General features: G+C 32.3%; 1 protein-coding gene across 1 annotated transcript; it reads left to right on the plus strand.

The window, feature by feature from the left end:
• The first annotated feature begins 10,309 nt into the window (after positions 1-10,309).
• On the plus strand, positions 10,310-17,116 carry LOC118049674 (serine carboxypeptidase-like 35). The gene is made up of 8 exons (XM_035059734.2): positions 10,310-10,729; positions 12,274-12,381; positions 12,593-12,781; positions 12,888-12,976; positions 13,073-13,351; positions 13,537-13,673; positions 16,333-16,425; positions 16,696-17,116. The coding sequence occupies exons 1-8, from the start codon at positions 10,462-10,464 to the stop codon at positions 16,955-16,957; spliced, it is 1,425 nt and encodes a 474-aa protein (XP_034915625.1). The 5' UTR covers positions 10,310-10,461; the 3' UTR covers positions 16,958-17,116.
• The last annotated feature ends 243 nt before the right edge of the window (positions 17,117-17,359 follow it).

Genomic DNA, 17,359 nt, shown 5'->3' on the forward strand with positions numbered 1-17,359 from the left:
TCTAGATAGCATATGAAGAAACCATTAGTTGTTCTTAAATATTGGTTCTTTTCATGTGGATTATAAATTTTTATTTTTGACAAGCAACCCCAAACATACATATGTCTTCATGTATTTAAGAACCAGTATTTATTAGGTGTTTGTGAAACTACCTTACTAGGAACCCTACTTAACATACACATAGTACTTTTTAATCTATATGTAACGCTCTCATCTTTTATGACTATATTAAACATAAATTAACATTATAGGTTATTGAAAAATCCAGGATTTTTACAATTAGATGTATACACATAAACACGGTTAGCTTCAATATCATATTTCAATCCTTATTATACTATCAAATATTCTACTAAAAATTCAACGAAGTTTTCCTATACTTGAATGGTACCAAGTTATCGATATAAACTTGTACACTTCCAAAACCATTTTAAAACCCTTGATCCAACATTCCTAGATCATATTTCATTATCCTAACATCATTTCAATGAGAATTTTCACATATCATAAATGCATAGATGTTAAACTCAACTTTATAAAAATAAATGACTAAATAAGGACGATTTGCATTAAAGTTTAAAGAACATGTTATACCTACTAAACAAAACTTAACTAGATATTACATCTGTAATAGAAATATGATCACTTAGTTCACAAGCATAAATCTATAAATTTATTTATTTACAATCCAGAATTATAGATTATGTAGTATTTACTATTTTTGCATAAAATCTAAGATAGAATATCCATATGCCATATTTTTTTTGTATTCAATTGTGTAGTACTTGAAACAAACAATTTAACACTTATAATGCATTACATTTAACAAACAAAATGAAAACATAAAGCATGATGCCAATATTATCATTAAGAACTTCTTCTTCTTATTTAAAGCCTTTTGCATAATTTTTTTCTTTCTGAAATTCAAAAATCAACTAGACTCTTATCATCCTTATACTTGAACAACTTCATCCATCCCATCATTTTGATAATTGATATATCATTTCTTTACTCATTCCTTAAATTACTACGCTTGTTTTGCAAATCCCCTAATAATATCAATATGTCAACCGCGCTGGCGCTACTATCTTTTCTTATAAATAGTTATTACAACATCTAATAGACATATACCCAAGCATCACTAACTCAGAATATAATAATTAGTCAATTTAGTGTTCCATCTATCAATAATATTGATGTCACTAGTCCCTCACGATCATCTAGTCAAATTAAACATCCTAGTCATCAACCTCGTTGATGACATTAGTCTTAAACTGGCCAATTAGTTAAATTAAATGTCTCGGTCATCAATCTCATTGATGCCACTAACTCTAAACAGATTAGCTGGTTTATTAATCATTTATTGGTACATACAATTAAATGAAAACATCCCAATTATATTTAACTCTTTCATTTTATTAACATAAACCAACATATTACTGACAACTATAATTATCATGTTTGTCCCCAAATGTTTCAACAATAACTTGGCATATTAGCTGCGAAGGTGCCACTAGCTCCTTTTAGGGAAACTAGTTAAACTTCTCAATCCTTGACAACACCCCCCCACACACACACATGAATATGCAGTTTTAGAAGCCTAAGAAAATTTGATAGTTAGAATAACGTGCAAAGCACCTACTTGAAACCTGTACACGAACTATTGCTCCTTGTTGTTGTCCTATCCTAGTAGCCTCCCCTATATCAATAGGTTTTCTAAACCATTAGGATATAATAATTCACATCAAGAACCTTATTCCATTTCCTAATTATTCATGTCTAAAAACCATCATCAGGATAAGTTTATAAATTTAGCATATCCATCCTCACTTTACAAATCATATTCATCATAAAAAGTCTCAAATCAATCAGTCATTTAACTATGTCCATCCATTCATGTGTGTGTATATTTATTTTCAATGACAATTTAAGACATTATGCCATAAAGAAAATCTATTTTTTATTTTGATTTTTTAGCTGAATTAAAACTCATGACTTTTCATGAATTTTTATTTTTATCATTTAAAAAAAAACCTATCCAACATACTTGGTATACAAGGAATAGCCCTTTCCTAACATATATTTGGCTACAATTTGATTCCTTCTTTTAATTGACTAATTTGACCGTATAACCTTTATAAAATATCTTATTTTGTTACGACTTTTCCATCTCAAAATATATTTTAAGATGGTTAACACACCTATTAAAATATGTCTAAATATCTCATATCTTTATTTCACAAAATCTTCACTTCTCTCTTTTGCTCGGCCTAAACTACCATGAATCAATTCCATACATTTCCATAAAAATAAAATTTCCTTTTAAAACATAATTTTTTGTTTTTTTTTAATATAAGGATTTTTGTTGTTTTTCTATTTTTTTTTTTAAAAAACTAATTTGTTTAATATTAGAAAAATATTTTACATATAAGTTCACAATCCCAAATACTAAATATAAAAGGATAAAAAAGAGCACAATTAATTGCAAAATGGTTCTCCAAAAATCTAAAAATTAATTAAAATTAAACTAAGTCGTGTTGGTCATACAAAAAAAAAAAAAACAAAAAATAAGGCCATGAAAAAAGTGTTAGGGTGTTTGTCATATACGGTTTTAGTTGAAAAACACAGTTTAGAAATTGCCTTGAAGATCTTTTTTCCAGACACACTTTAAAGACTAAAAAATGCATTTCTCTCTTTGATAAATCTTGGCTTTGCCAAAAATAGTCTTACGCCTTAAAGGCTAAACCCAATCATAAAGGCTAGGTTTCGTATCCTAATATGCAATTACTAATTCTAAGGTAAATTCAACATCAACAACAAATATTTAATAAATTAACTAATAACAATTATGCCAATACAACAATAAAAAATATTCAATAAATTTAAAAAAAAATATAGACTTTAGGGAAGAAATATGCATACCTTAATAATGTGTTGAAACAAAAAAATTATCTACATTACAAAAAAATTCAACAAAACAAAAAACATAAAAAGCATAAAAAATAACTATAAATAAAATAAAATGAAATAGAAAAAAAAACATACCCTTTAATGTGATGAAGATTCACAACCAAGCTTGCTAGAGATTCAACAAAGCTTGAAGATTTGAGAGGAAAAAAATCGATACCTTGAAGAATATTGGGTGAGAAACGGAGGAGAAGAAAAAATGAATTGAAGGGGCGGACGCAAGAACTTATAGTCTAGTTTTACCGACAGATTTACCGATGAAAATATAAAATTATTATTATTAAAATTAAATCTGTTGGTAACTTGCTAAAAATCCGTCGGTAATTTTTAAATTTCACAACGAATTTTTTAATTACCCTCCATATTTTTCGTGGACCGTCGGTGATTTTGTCAGTAAGCTGACACGGTCAGAGATGCATTCAATTCACACCCTTTGGAATTCACACATTTCATCTGTATTTTTTTCAGTAAAATTTGGCCACCGACAACTTACCGACGGATGTATTCCGTCGGTATTAACGTCGATAAAGCCGTCGGTATGGACGTCGGTGATTGTGGTATTTTGTTGTACTTATTTTCGAATTCTCTGTGAGATGCCGACGGACGGTGATCCGTCGGTATGGACGTCAATGAGTGTGGCATTTTGTTGTAATTATTTTTGAACTCTTTGTGAGATGCCGACGGACGGCGGTCCGTCGGTATGGACGTCGGTGAGTGTGGCATTTTGTTGTAATTATTTTCGAACTCTTTGTGAGATGCTGACGGACAGTGGTCCGTCGGTATGGATGTCGGTGATTGTGGCATTTTGTTGTAATTATTTTCGAACTCTCTGTGAGATGCCGATGGACGGCGGTCCGTTGGTATGGGCGTCAGTGAGTGTGGCATTTTGTTGTAATTATTTTCGAACTCTCTGTGAGATGCCGACAGATGGCGGTCCATCGGTATGGACATCGGTGAATGTTCAATGTACAAGAGATGTTGTGTTTGTATTTTCTATTTACCTTCTTGCAAAAAATTCAATGTTAAACTGTCCATCGCACAGAACAATAACAACAGTGCTTAAACAGTAAATATAGATTTCGTGTTACAAAATATAGCATCCATAATGTAAATTACATGAAGAAAATGGTTTTACATAGGGCTTCGTTTTGATAGTTAGTCAGAATTATCTTCTTCTTTGTCATCAATTGAATAGTTATCACCTTCATCGCAATCTTCAATATGGATATCATCTTCTTCATCGATATTTCCTTGTCCGCTAGAGCTCAAAACAACGTTCAACTCCTCTACGTTAACATCAACAAGACTATCATTAGAAACACGAAAATTTGAATTTTTTTCCAATTCAATCGAAGGAGCAACTCGATATGGTTCAACCAACTCAATAACTTGAAAGACTTCATCCTGCACACTTGTGTCTTCGTTCTCATCCTGAACAACCTCGACACGACCTCGTGGTTTTGTTTTTAAAACGGACAACCAATCAACTCTTGATCGATCCTTTCTAAATGAAGGGGTGTATGTGTAATAAACTTGTTGACATTGCTTTACGAAAACAAAGACATCATTTATGTTGCGGAGTCTAGCTTTTGAGTTGATTTCGACCAGACCATGGTGCATATGAACTCTAATTCCTCTGTCCGTCGTGTCATACCAATAGCATTTGAATAAAAACACTTTCTTCTGCTCGCTATGATCTTGTAGTTCGACGACCTCTTCTAATCTACCATAGTAGTCAACTTCTAACTCACTACTTGTGGATCCTTTAACACAAACACCGCAGTTGTACGTCTTTCTTCCTTGCCCATATTCTTCAGTATGGAAAACATATCCATTGATAAAATACCCGTTGTAGCACTAAACTTTTCTTTCAGGCCCGAGGCTTAGTGAAGACAATGACTTAGACGCACTCCTTCCCATTTGATAAACCTTGTATACATGTAATGTACATCAATAAATGGTAAATGAACGAGAATCTCATAATGACATGCATACGTACAGTAATTTTGCAAGTTAGAATGAGTTTGTGATAGTGCTTAGAAGTGTTCTGAACCATGTGGCAAATTGTTCATCTTGTAATTGAAAGATCTGAGAGTCGGTTAGCTGCGAGTTATTGGAGAACAAATATTATCGATGTTGCCTGCAAGTGATAATGAGTGTATGATTTCACAATATATAATTAGCAGTATATTATTGACAAAGTTTAATTTGTATTGCACATATATAAACTTACTGAATAAATGGTCTCAGCTCATCACAGTTAAATAGAACTTGAACAATAATATAATTAGCAGTATATTATTGACAAAGTTTAATTCACGTGAATTTGTCAATAAATTATAGCACATATCTTTCTTGTTGATGCAAGAGCCAGCCTGTGGTGCTTGTTTGAATTCTATTTCCGACAAATATCTTCCTCTTACAACATTTTTAGGTGTGGGTCGTCCAGTATTGGAGAATATTGACAAGTTCCTACTGGAAGGCACTTCACCGCCATCATCATGTCGTGGAACGCGATTGATTCTTGTTCTCAGATGAGGTTCAAAAGAGTACTAGATAAATGTTGAGATCTCTTCAACAATATAGGCCTCAGATATCGAAGTCTCTACATGCGTCTTGTTCTTAACCTTTTTCTTGAGATTAAACAAGTACTTGCATTGAATTACAATTCAAGTATTTCTAATTAAGAAAAACATATAAAATACTTTTAGATATGAACTCCATTGCAACTGTAATATCTAACCGTTCGAATGGGTACATCCATCTATACTGGACGGGTCCTCCAGCTTTTACCTTGAATGGTAGATGTATAGGGAGATGCTCCATTGAGTCAAAAAATAAAGGAGGGAATATCATCTCAAGTTTTCATTGTGTCTCGATGATATTCGTTTGAAGCCTCTCAATGTGCTCAACATTCAACTTGCTGGAGCAGATATCTCTGAAGAAATGACTGATCTCCGTCAGTGCATCCAATATTCCCTTTAGCAACAAATCACGAAAAGCTAATGGGATGAGTGTTTGTATAAACACGTGGCAATCATGACTCTTCATTCCATATAATCTGTAGTCCTCTATGTTAACAAGCCTTGATATGTTCGATGCATGTCCATCCGGAAAACGCAGACTCTTAAGCCATTTGTAGACTAGCAGTTGTGCGTTTTTCTCTAACACGAAGCTTGCCCTTGGTTTTGCGACCCGTGACTCCTCATAAACCAACTCCATATTTTTACGGTTACAGTATAAAGCTATATCCATTCTAGCCTTGATGTTGTCCTTTGTCTACCCCTTCACATCCATGATGGTGTTGAAAATATTCTCAAACACGTTCTTTTCGATGTGCATGACGTCAAGGTTATGGCGGAGAAGATTGGTTTTCCAATAAAGAAGCTCCCAAAAGATACTTCGCTTTACCCAATTATAGGTCAAACCAAAATCAGGAAACTTTTGCTTACCTGATTGAAGGCCAAACACAATGTCAGCGTACTCTGATACAACATGACGTGGGGATGCAACATCTTTTTCAACTCTGCCAACAAAGAAATTTTTTCTGTTCTTTCTTAACCTATGACTAAGTGGTAAGAAGCGACGGTGACAGTAAAAAAAGAAGCTTTACCTCCGTTTGCTAGCGTGAATGCCTTGTTGTTTTCCATACAGTATAGACATGCGAGTTTCCCATGTGTGCTCCAACCCTAAAGCATTCCATAAGCTGGAAAATCAATGATAGTCCACATCAAAGCCGCCCTCATAAGGAAATTTTGTTTCCTCGATATATCATAAGTCAGAGCTCCGAAGGACCACAACTGCGCAAGCTCATCAATCAACAGTCAAAGACAAACATCTATATTCCGCCCCGGGCTGCTTGGACCGGGTATGCCAGTAGATAAAAACATGAACTCCGGCTCATACACATTCCTAGTGGCAAGTTATAAACTGTAAGTATGACCGGCCAACAAGAATAAGGAGCAGCAAATGACCCAAATGGGTTGAATCCGTTTGTACATAACCTAAGATGGACATTCCTTGATTCAGCTGAAAAGTCAGGATGCACACTGTTAAAGCATTTCCACGCTTCGCAGTCAGAAGGATGCAACATCACACCATCAACCGCATCATGTGTTTGGTGCCATGTCATGTGCTCAACAGTCCTTGGTGACATGAATAACCTCTGCAGTCTAGGTGTGATCGGGAAATATCTAAGTTACGCCACTAGAGTCTTTCCCCTGCCAGTTCTGGGTTTGTAACGGGAATGCCCGCATGTCATGCACTTGGTCTTCTCAACATTTTCAAGGTAGTATAACATGCAGAAGTTAGGGCACATGTCAATTTTTTGGTATCCTAAACCAATGGGTTTCATTATGGACTTCGCAGCATAAAAGTTCTCTTTCAGCCTGTTCCCTTTAGGTAATATGCTTCTTGCCCAATTAATAATTTTTTCATACTCGACCTCACTCAGCTCGTGATCTGACTTGATGGTGAACACCTATGCCACTACCGACAATTTACTGTGGTTTGTGCAGCCATCCCATAATGGTTCGTCAGAATCTTTCAACAAATCAAAAAACCTAGTTGCCTCTGCATTAGGTTTTTCTTCTACGATTGGACATTGATTGACATTACCTTGATTCATTCTCATTGCATCCATAACCATATTTATGTAAGGATTAATGTTGTCATTAGCCGCTTCATGCACGTTGCTAGCACTAGAAGTTGACCCAACCACCGTTTTTCCCATTCTCCTATTACTAACAAATACCTCTCCATGTGCATACCAACACTGGTAATCCTCCATAAACCCTTTGTGTAGAAGATGTATCATTATAACATTTGGATGCAGATACTTTTTATTTTGACACTTCCTGTATGGACACCTAATACTGCCTTTAGTAAATTTTTTGGGAATAAATGTTGCGAAATTAATAAAACCCTGAACCCCATTACAATAATCCATCCTCCGCAATCCTTGGAGTGAATCTAGATACATCCATGAACAATCATCCATGACTTCTATCGAACCTCTATAAAATTATGATGACATCATGTATTAATTAACTAAGTGAGGTAAATAAACTTGCAAAAAAATTACATTACCTCGAGATTATCCAACAAACCAATCACAACTTCTCATAAACATTAAATATTCATTATCATTTATCAACGTCCATACAAATTAATATATATAAATTAACAGAAATTATCACTCTGCAATACCATTGATAAAACTTAAAAATGACCCATTAAGCAAGCTATTAATTATTTCAAAACAGAACATGTAATTCGGTAATTCCACAAAGTTTTAACAATTTACAAACAAATACAATCTTAAAAAATCTAAAACAAACCATAACAGATATAAAATTATACATTCATATACTACAAGTTTGTTTGAGAAATAACAATAAAACACGTACATCTACTAACAAAAATACATATACTAAAAAAAAAAAAAATTGACATTTAAATGTTAAAATTTAAACAGATAGAATTACTTACAAAAATTGATAAAATCCATCAGTAAATCAGAACACGGATGCTGTGACCACAAAACTTCAAGAAATACAACTTGTTATGCTGAGATGAGGAAGAATTTTGTTTGGGTGCGAGGGGGGGGCTGGTTATTTGCAGATGGGGAGAGTTAGGATTAGGAAGAAGAAGGAGAAATGGGGGAGGAGAGGGTCGGCAGAGGGGCCATACATTAAATTTTTCCGACGGATTCACCAACGGCTTCCATCCGTTGGTGTACCCGTCGGCTATTCTGACGTGAAAATAGACAAGTCACCGTACGGACCAGCTTTTCAAATCCCTCGATGATTTCGTCAGTATTGGTGATGGTGAACCGGTCACGTCAGCCATACGAGTTTGCCATTTCAAATCCGTCGGTGATTTTGTCAGTATTTTTGACGGTGAACCGGTCCAATCACTCGTACGGGTCACCCGTTTTGAATCCGTCAGTGATTTTGTTGGAAATATCACTCAGCAAAACCTCCACATCAGCGACCCGCCCTTTTTTTCTTTATTCCGAACTTTCCATCCGTAATTTCAACCTCAAATTACCAACATAAATATTCCGTCGGTGATTCTGTTGCTTTTAAGTGAATTTCTGGTAGTGTAAACAATAATCTTTAAATGAAGAACCATAAGTTCACTTGATGGTCTAATAACATATAAACAATTCTTTAATTGTAAATATGAACAATCAAATATAAAACATAATGACCATGATCTTAGAACTTTATGATTTTTATATTCAAATAATTATTTAAAAAAAAGCATACATTGATCCATAATAAGCTCTTTCAAAGAAAGAAATCCCGAATAAAGGGTATTTCTCTTCTAACCATCAATTTTTTATATATATGTTTCTGTTTGAGAAAAAACATATAATTAAAAGGTAGAGATAGGACCAGTTTTCTAAATAAAATCTTTATATATCACGCATCCATCAAGTAGATAGTTAATAAACTACTTATCAAAATTAACCAATACAATTTTATTATAAATATTTATTAAATCATTTAATAGCTCATTAACTCATTTATATGGGCTACATCTTACAAATAATTCATGTATAGAAGTAGGGGGCTTATTCTCCACGAATTTTGGTTAATCTAATATTGAAAAAGTTAATGATGTCAAGGAATTTCAACTAAGTATTTAAAGTATCAAAAGTTAAAAAAAAAATAGAACTTAATTAAGATTTCATTCTACAGGATATATATTTGAATTATGACTTTTGATTTCGATTTATAATTAAAAAGTTATTTTTCTTAAGTAACTTATAATAATAAAAAATTAGTTAAAATGATTAAAAAGAAACGTTTTTTTTAAGAAGGAATGTAGTAAGAGTTAGAATCATAAGTTAAAATTAAAGATTTCAACTTTTTAATATTAAAGAAAAAAACAATTTACTCAATTATATCAAAAACATTTTATTTAAACTTCAAAGTTATTTCTAACCAAACAAACTTATGACTTTTCTTTGTGTTAAAAATCAATAAAGAAAAACTACTTAAATAAAGTAACAAAATAATAGATAACATAACCTAAGTATTGGTTAAAACCCACGTATGTGCTCTCTATTTTCGAATTTGCTTTAAATTACACCCTTTACCTTCAACTAACCCTTTACTTCCAAATCTCTTATAATACATGGTAATTTAATTGCAATAAAGTTGGTTGAAGGAGCTCAATTCACCTTATAATGGGGTTATTTGATTTATTTTAAAATTACGGGTTTAATCTGAATCAATGAGCAACAATGGATGACCTTCAAGAACTTTGGCCATTAAAAGTCTTTTAAAACGGTCCAATTTATTTTAAAAGAAAACGAGCACACTGATTTTCTTTTCAGCATGCATTTCTCCTCTTTCTAGCCCCCACCTTTGGCACCTTTCAATATAAAAAGAGATTTTATCTCCGTCTCTTCTCTATACTTGCTAGCTCCTGCTCTCCTCCTCCTCCTCCTCCTCCTCCTAATACTCAGTTTCATATTGCAAAATGGCAAATTTAAGCAAATGGTTCTTTTGTTTCCTAGTTTCTATTACGGTGATAGTAGCGGCAGTTGGGAGAGAGATTTCTGACGGAGAAGAAGCAAGGAGAGAAGCTGATAGAGTGACCAATTTGCCTGGGCAACCACAAGTAAGGTTTCAGCATTATGCTGGTTATGTAAAACTTGGGCCCCAGAATCAGAGGGCATTGTTCTATTGGTTCTTTGAAGCAAAAGAGGACGCTTCTCAAAAGCCTCTAGTTCTGTGGCTTAATGGAGGTTAGCGCAGTTCTAACTTTCTCTCCAGCTTAATTTAAAAATGAAAACTTTTACACTGATTTCTTGGGTGGATAGAGCATGCCTGAATCATCACGGATCGATGAGGGTCCTTTACTATACTGTCTTGGATAATGTGATCATGTACTTTGTTTTCTTTTTAACCTAATTGTTTTTAACTATGAAAACAAATGAGTGGTTTTTGGGCTGCTCAGTAATGCTTTAATGTTGACAGAGGAAAGAGATCGATGGAATCCATCGTCTTCCTCCTCTCGTCACATGCCAAGAGAAGTGAATGGATAGAATTCTTTCGATTCACTTTCTTGTTGTTGATAAGGTTAAATAGTATATTCTTACGAGCAACTTTACCAAGTGAAGCAATAGCAAAAGATAAGTTAAATTAACATTATATACTTTTAGATTGTCTATTTGACTGCTTTAAAGTGTTTTCTTATCCAAGTTTCAACTCCAATTTTGCTCATATTTCAAGATAATTGGATTCCCATACCTAGTTAATAATTTATCATCTTATTTTAATCTTGGTTGCCCCCTGAAGTTAAGCACGAGGAATATATTATGAGTCTACTTTTTAAAGTATTTTTGGTTTGAAAATATATTAAAATAATATTATTTATTTTTTATTTAAAACATTAAATATTAGAGTTTGACGGCAGGGTATTTATGAGCGCAAGTCTGTAAATAGTAAAATACCATAAGAGTTTTGAAGCTCATCATGTCATTTATCCCCCCTCAATTATTCTCTGCCAGCTTCCCCAGGGTTCCTTTGCTCCTTTATGCCCTTTTTTCAAAATTTCTTTCTTCTATTTTGTCTATCAAGGACAAACTTTGGGTCCCATGGACTGTAACCGTTACCATGACGTATGGCCCATAAAAAGGGCAAAAAAGAAAAGCAATTATTAGACGTTTATAACTTGGATATATAATCTACAATTTCTCTTTACAGATTATATATAATCTAAAAATCATTACTTTTTTTTTTAATTTAAACCTGATTGTTTTTATGTTTTAAAAGATTTTTTTACTTCAAATTAATATACTTTTTGTATTTTAAAATCATTTTGATACTTTAATATCAAATATTTTAATATAATTTTTAATAAAAAAATACTTTGAAAAATAATCACAATTACATTTCGTTATGAGAAGAACTTTGTTGTTCTCATTGGTGTTTACTTTTGAATTTTAATTTTAAAAATAATTTTAAATTTTTAAAAAAATATGTTTAGACAGACTCATCAACACCAAAAAATCAATGATATGATCAATCATCAAACCCCAATACTAAAAAATTTCGCCCTTTTTCTCTTTGAATTGTTATCATTAGTGGATTGTTAGCTTAAGGACAAGGATTCATGTTAATTTGCACATGGATAATGATGCATGTCCAGCTTTGCTTGGTCTCTTCCTTCGACTTTAATTTCCATCCAAACGAAGACCATGATTTTCAATTGTTTACTAAGATGGAACAAAAAAAAAAAAAAAAAAAGAGTGATTTAATGATAAAAGAAGAGTTTAATCCATATCAGGACCTGGGTGCTCCTCCGTAGCTTATGGCGCAGCGCAAGAACTTGGCCCCTTTTTAGTTAGGGGAAACGGAACACAGCTTATTCTCAACAAATACTCTTGGAACAAAGGTAATGCTATATTGAATGAGCTTGTTATCTGTTAATTAATTAATAATTTCTTACTGTATTAGTAAATAAAACAATTTCAATTGCAATTTTTCTTTTAAAAAGAAAAATCTTTCTGTAAAATGAGTATATCATCATATATATTTCCACTTAATTTCTTGCTGATTAATTTTGTTTGCTGATCTACATGTTTGATGGTGTTCATAATAATCAGCTGCAAATATGCTTTTCCTGGAGGCTCCTGTGGGCGTGGGATTTTCATACACAAATAATTCCGAAGATCTATATAAACTAGGTGATAAAGTTACAGCTGAGGACTCTCATACCTTCTTAATCAATTGGTTCAAAAGGTTTCCAAATTTCAAATCACATGATTTTTATATAGCTGGAGAGAGCTACGCAGGCAAGAAGATCCTTTACAAACACATTTTCTTCATTATATATATATAATTTGAACGAAAAGCTCATTGTTTTTAACTCGTGAATCTTTTTTTTTCCCTTTTAACTAGGGCACTATGTTCCCCAACTAGCTGAGCTCATTTACGAAAGAAACAAAGGAGCCACAAAAAGTTCTTACATAAATCTCAAGGGTTTCATGGTATGTAGTAAGTATTTAGGTTTAGCCTCCATGGAAACATAGAAATATTAATGCAATGGTGTGGTGTGTTGATTTGAAAAAACAAAAAAAAAATAGATCGGAAATGCTGTGATTAACGATGAAACGGACTCCGCCGGCATTGTGGATTACGCGTGGAGTCATGCAATTATCTCAGACCAGCTCTACCACAACATAAAGCAATGTGATCATCAAGAAAGCGTAACGAACGAGTGTGTTGTTCATTACAGAGGGTTCGCAGAAGCTTATTCAGACATCGACATTTATAGCATCTACACTCCAGTTTGTCTCTCCGAATATTCTACTCGAAGTTCATCGAGACTTGTCGTCGCGCCTCGCCTTCTTTCAAAATTACATGTAAGAGCACAGAAACATCAATCTTTTAGTTTTAAGTCATTAGCGAGGGCGAAGAAAACCAGGAACTAATAGACTTGAAAGTTAATACACATAATATTGAGAAATAGTTGGTTTCTTGTTAACATATAATTGGCATCAGAATTAATTAATGGGCAACTGTACATGTGATTGTTTCTTGATTTCAGGACCTGGTGCATAATCTACCATCAGGATATGATCCATGTACGGAAGGTTATGCAGAGAAGTTTTTCAATAGAGAGGATGTTCAGAAAGCCCTACATGCCAATGTTACCAAATTATCCTATCCTTATACAACATGCAGGTACTCGCTATAAGACTATAAAAGTAAAATACTTGGTTTTTGTGTTTTATGAATAGAGTTTTGGGTGTTTTAGCTAAAATTGCTTGAATATATATATATATATAACCTTTTGGATAAACATTTTGAGAAATTAGAAGCCAATTGACAGGGTTTTTTTTTTTTTTTTTTTTTTTTTTTTTTTTTTTTTATGACGGGCATTGAGAAATTGATAATATTGATGTCTCCAAGCTCTATGAAATTGAATCTCTTATAGGAATCCCTATATTCATTGCCATTGATGATCGATGGTGATACAAATAAACATACAGGTGGATTTCATTAGGTGGGGAAGTGATTAAAATTGACCAGTGAGAACCTGTAGCTTTCAAGCATTTAGTGAGAGCTTGTCTCAGATAATCACTATAGCTCTCTTTCTTCCTGCTTTCTCCTAGAAAAATTAAACGACAAAATGTAGCAGATTGGGATTGATTTTTGTTGAGCACCAGTCTCTTTCATTTCCTTATGGCTTCCACCTACCTTTCTCCAATCATTCTAACTGGTTATTGGTATGAAAGCACATGCATAACAAAACAAAAATAGGCAGTATCAGATCACACCGCCGAGTTATATACATGGGACCAACCTTAGTTGAGGTGAAGACAAGAAAAGCTTGTGTTCTTCCATGGTCCCTATCTTAAATTTTCAAAAGAACGTCGTCACATTAATTATAAACAATTGATTCTTTCTAGGGTAAAAATAATGCAGAGTTTATTCCTGATGTTTTTTTTTTTTTTTTTTTTTATTTCTTTTCCTGTGATCACCCCCTTCTCCTCTCTAAAATGAAACTGGAAATGTATACATGTGCCTATTACAGATTTAAGTACTCCAAATTTCATGTGTAATCATTGAGGCCACGAATCATGGATATTATAATAATAGCTAAAAGGAGTAAGTGTTTTACTATGGAATTGTACAGTATGCAATCCTTAGTAAAACACTTGACTCTTTAACAAGTATGTTTTTTTTTTTTTTTTTTTTTTTTTTTTTTTTTTTTTTATGCAGGAATTTTTTTTTTACTTCTTTCTTTGTTTTTTTTTCTTTTAACAAAATTTTTAGGTGGGGTTTTTTTTTTTTTAAGTTGTATTAATTTTTTTTATGCCTTTTGGGATTTTTTTTGCTTCTTTCTTTGTTTTTTTTTTCTTTTAACAAAATTTTTTTGTTTAATTTAGTTTATTAATGTTAAATTTTTTTATTTAGTTATCAGATTTTTATGACATGTTTTTTGAATTTAATAGGTTAACCTGATTTGACAAATTAACCTATAATTTTTTTTTGCCTTTTATTCTTTTTAATTAATTTTTTTTGTTAGTTTAATTTGTTAATGTTAAATTTCTTTCTATTTATTTATTAGACTTTCATGACACATATCCCGAATTTCACGAGTTAACCTGGTTTCACGGGTGAACCCAGTTAATTCTGGGTTGATCCGTCAATTTTTTTTTCATAAATTTTTTGTTTAATTTAGTTTGTTAATGTTAATTTTTTTTATTTAATTATTAGATTTTCATGACACAGATCCTGAGTTTAACGAATTAACATGGTTTGACGAATTAACCCGGAATTGTTTTTTGATTTTTTTTTAATTAATTTTTTTTTTAGTTCAGTTTATTAATGTTCACTTTTTTTGTTATTTAGTTACCAGACATTCATGACACGGATCTCAGGTTTAACGGGTTAACTTGGTTTGACGAGTTAACCTAAAATTTTTTTATTACTTTTTTTTTCTTTTTAATTATTTTTTTTGTTTAGTTTATTTTGTTAATGTTAAATTTATTTCTATTTAGTTTTTTTTTTCTTCTTAGAGGTTTTTTTTTTTTATTTTTTCTTCTTAATTAATTTAGTTTATTAATATTAAAGTTTTTTTTCTAAGTAGTTCTCGGCTAATACCTTTAGTTTTTCTTTTTGTTTTTATGCTTTGACAGTGGACTGCACAGTGCAATCACAATGAAAAAGGTTGATGCCTTTTATTTTTTTTTTAATTAATTTTTTTTGTTTAATTTAAATTATTAATGTTAAATTTTTTTCTATTTAGTTATCAAACTTTAATGACACGAATTCTGGGTTTGACAGGTTAACCTAATTTGACAAGTTAGCCCAGTTAATTCTGGGCTAACCCATTAATTTGCTTTTTTCTTTTTAATTTTCAAACTTTCACGATGCGAATTCAAGATATGACGGGTTAACCTGGTTTGAAGGGTTAACCCAATTAATTCATATTTTTTTTCTTTTTTTTTATTAGTTCTTTTTTTCTGTTGGTTTTTTTTCTTTGTTTTTTTTTTCTTTTTAACAAATCTATTTAATTATCACACTTTTATGACACGACCTTGCAGCCATACCCACATCCAATGCTATTAGGTATGGTATTGCAGTCCAGACACTTTTATGCTAATTAAGGGTTAACCTAAGTTTAATGTTATTATTAATATTATAAATATTACTCTTGGATCAGATGTTGCAACCAAACCTAAGACTTTTAAGTATAACTTTGCAAAAAAACCTAATACTTTCAGATATTGACTTTTTTTAAAATATAAAAAATAATTGACCCGCGGCATCGCGCAGGGCATGTAACTAGTGATCACTAAAATGTTTAGATTTTTGTTGTGTGTGGCATGAACAGCAATGCAATAAGGAAGTGGAATGACTCTGCGGAAACAATACTGCCCATCATTCAGAAGCTTTTAAACGCTGGATTGCGTATTTGGATCTATAGGTATGCTGATGGAACACCTTTTCGATATTAATTATCTTATGAATTTATCTAAAAAGATTTTAGGAAATGCAAATATTAAGATGTTTTAAAATTCATAAAATTCTGCCGTTTTAGAACTATATCATGAACCATCGAATTAATTGGATGAAAAACAAGAAAATTATTAACTTTTATAAAATTCTCTTGTTATAAAATAATGAAAAAGAAAAGGCTATTGTTCTCTCTTAATTTCTTACCATGTTCATAACAACAACATTAATGGTACTGCAGTGGAGACACTGATGGGAGAGTACCAGTAACATCAACAAGGTACAGCATAAACAAAATGGAGTTAAAAGTGAATGAAGAATGGAGGGCATGGTTTCATAAGAGTCAAGTGGCAGGATGGGTTGAGACGTATGAGAGAGGGCTCGTATTAGCCACCGTACGCGGTGCAGGCCACCAGGTTCCTGTCTTTGCACCTCAGCAGTCCCTTTCTCTCTTCTCTCATTTCCTTTCAGCCAAAACTTTGCCGGCTTCTTCAAGGTTCTAGTTCCCACAGTATCGGTACTCGTGATAAAGAGGATTAGAATGTGACCAATCATTGACTCTGTTTAGCAGATTTTGGACACATTTTTCTCCACATTGGGTTCTGTAATTTATCAGACAATCTTTTCTCTTTATCTCATTATGCAAAACTCAGGATTTTAAATCTTGGCTGCTTATAAACATGGATTTCTCTCCATGGTTATTGAAAAAAAATAAAATAAAAGGAGTTTAGAGAGCATTAAAAAGATGGGAAAAACAGATAAAAACTACATAATATATATATAAGTTTTTTCGAGTACCATATTTATTTATGGAAGAACAAAGAATAGAAAGGTTTTCCATGTCAAGAAACTATACAAAGCAAGTACGATTTGAGTCTGTCCATGTATAGTTCATATTAAAGAAG

The sequence above is a fragment of the Populus alba genome, chromosome 7 (genome assembly GCF_005239225.2).
Source record: "Populus alba chromosome 7, ASM523922v2, whole genome shotgun sequence".
Classification (NCBI taxonomy): Eukaryota; Viridiplantae; Streptophyta; class Magnoliopsida; order Malpighiales; family Salicaceae; genus Populus; species Populus alba.

Bases quoted from the DNA above. Each gene is read 5' to 3' on its own strand.
- LOC118049674 (XM_035059734.2), top strand. From the start codon at position 10,462: ATGGCAAATTTAAGCAAATGGTTCTTTTGTTTCCTAGTTTCTATTACG. The intron at 12,782-12,887 runs GCAAGAAGATCC...CCTTTTAACTAG, and splicing joins AGCTGGAGAGAGCTACGCAG to GGCACTATGTTCCCCAACTA. The intron at 13,674-16,332 runs GTACTCGCTATA...TGGCATGAACAG, and splicing joins TATCCTTATACAACATGCAG to CAATGCAATAAGGAAGTGGA.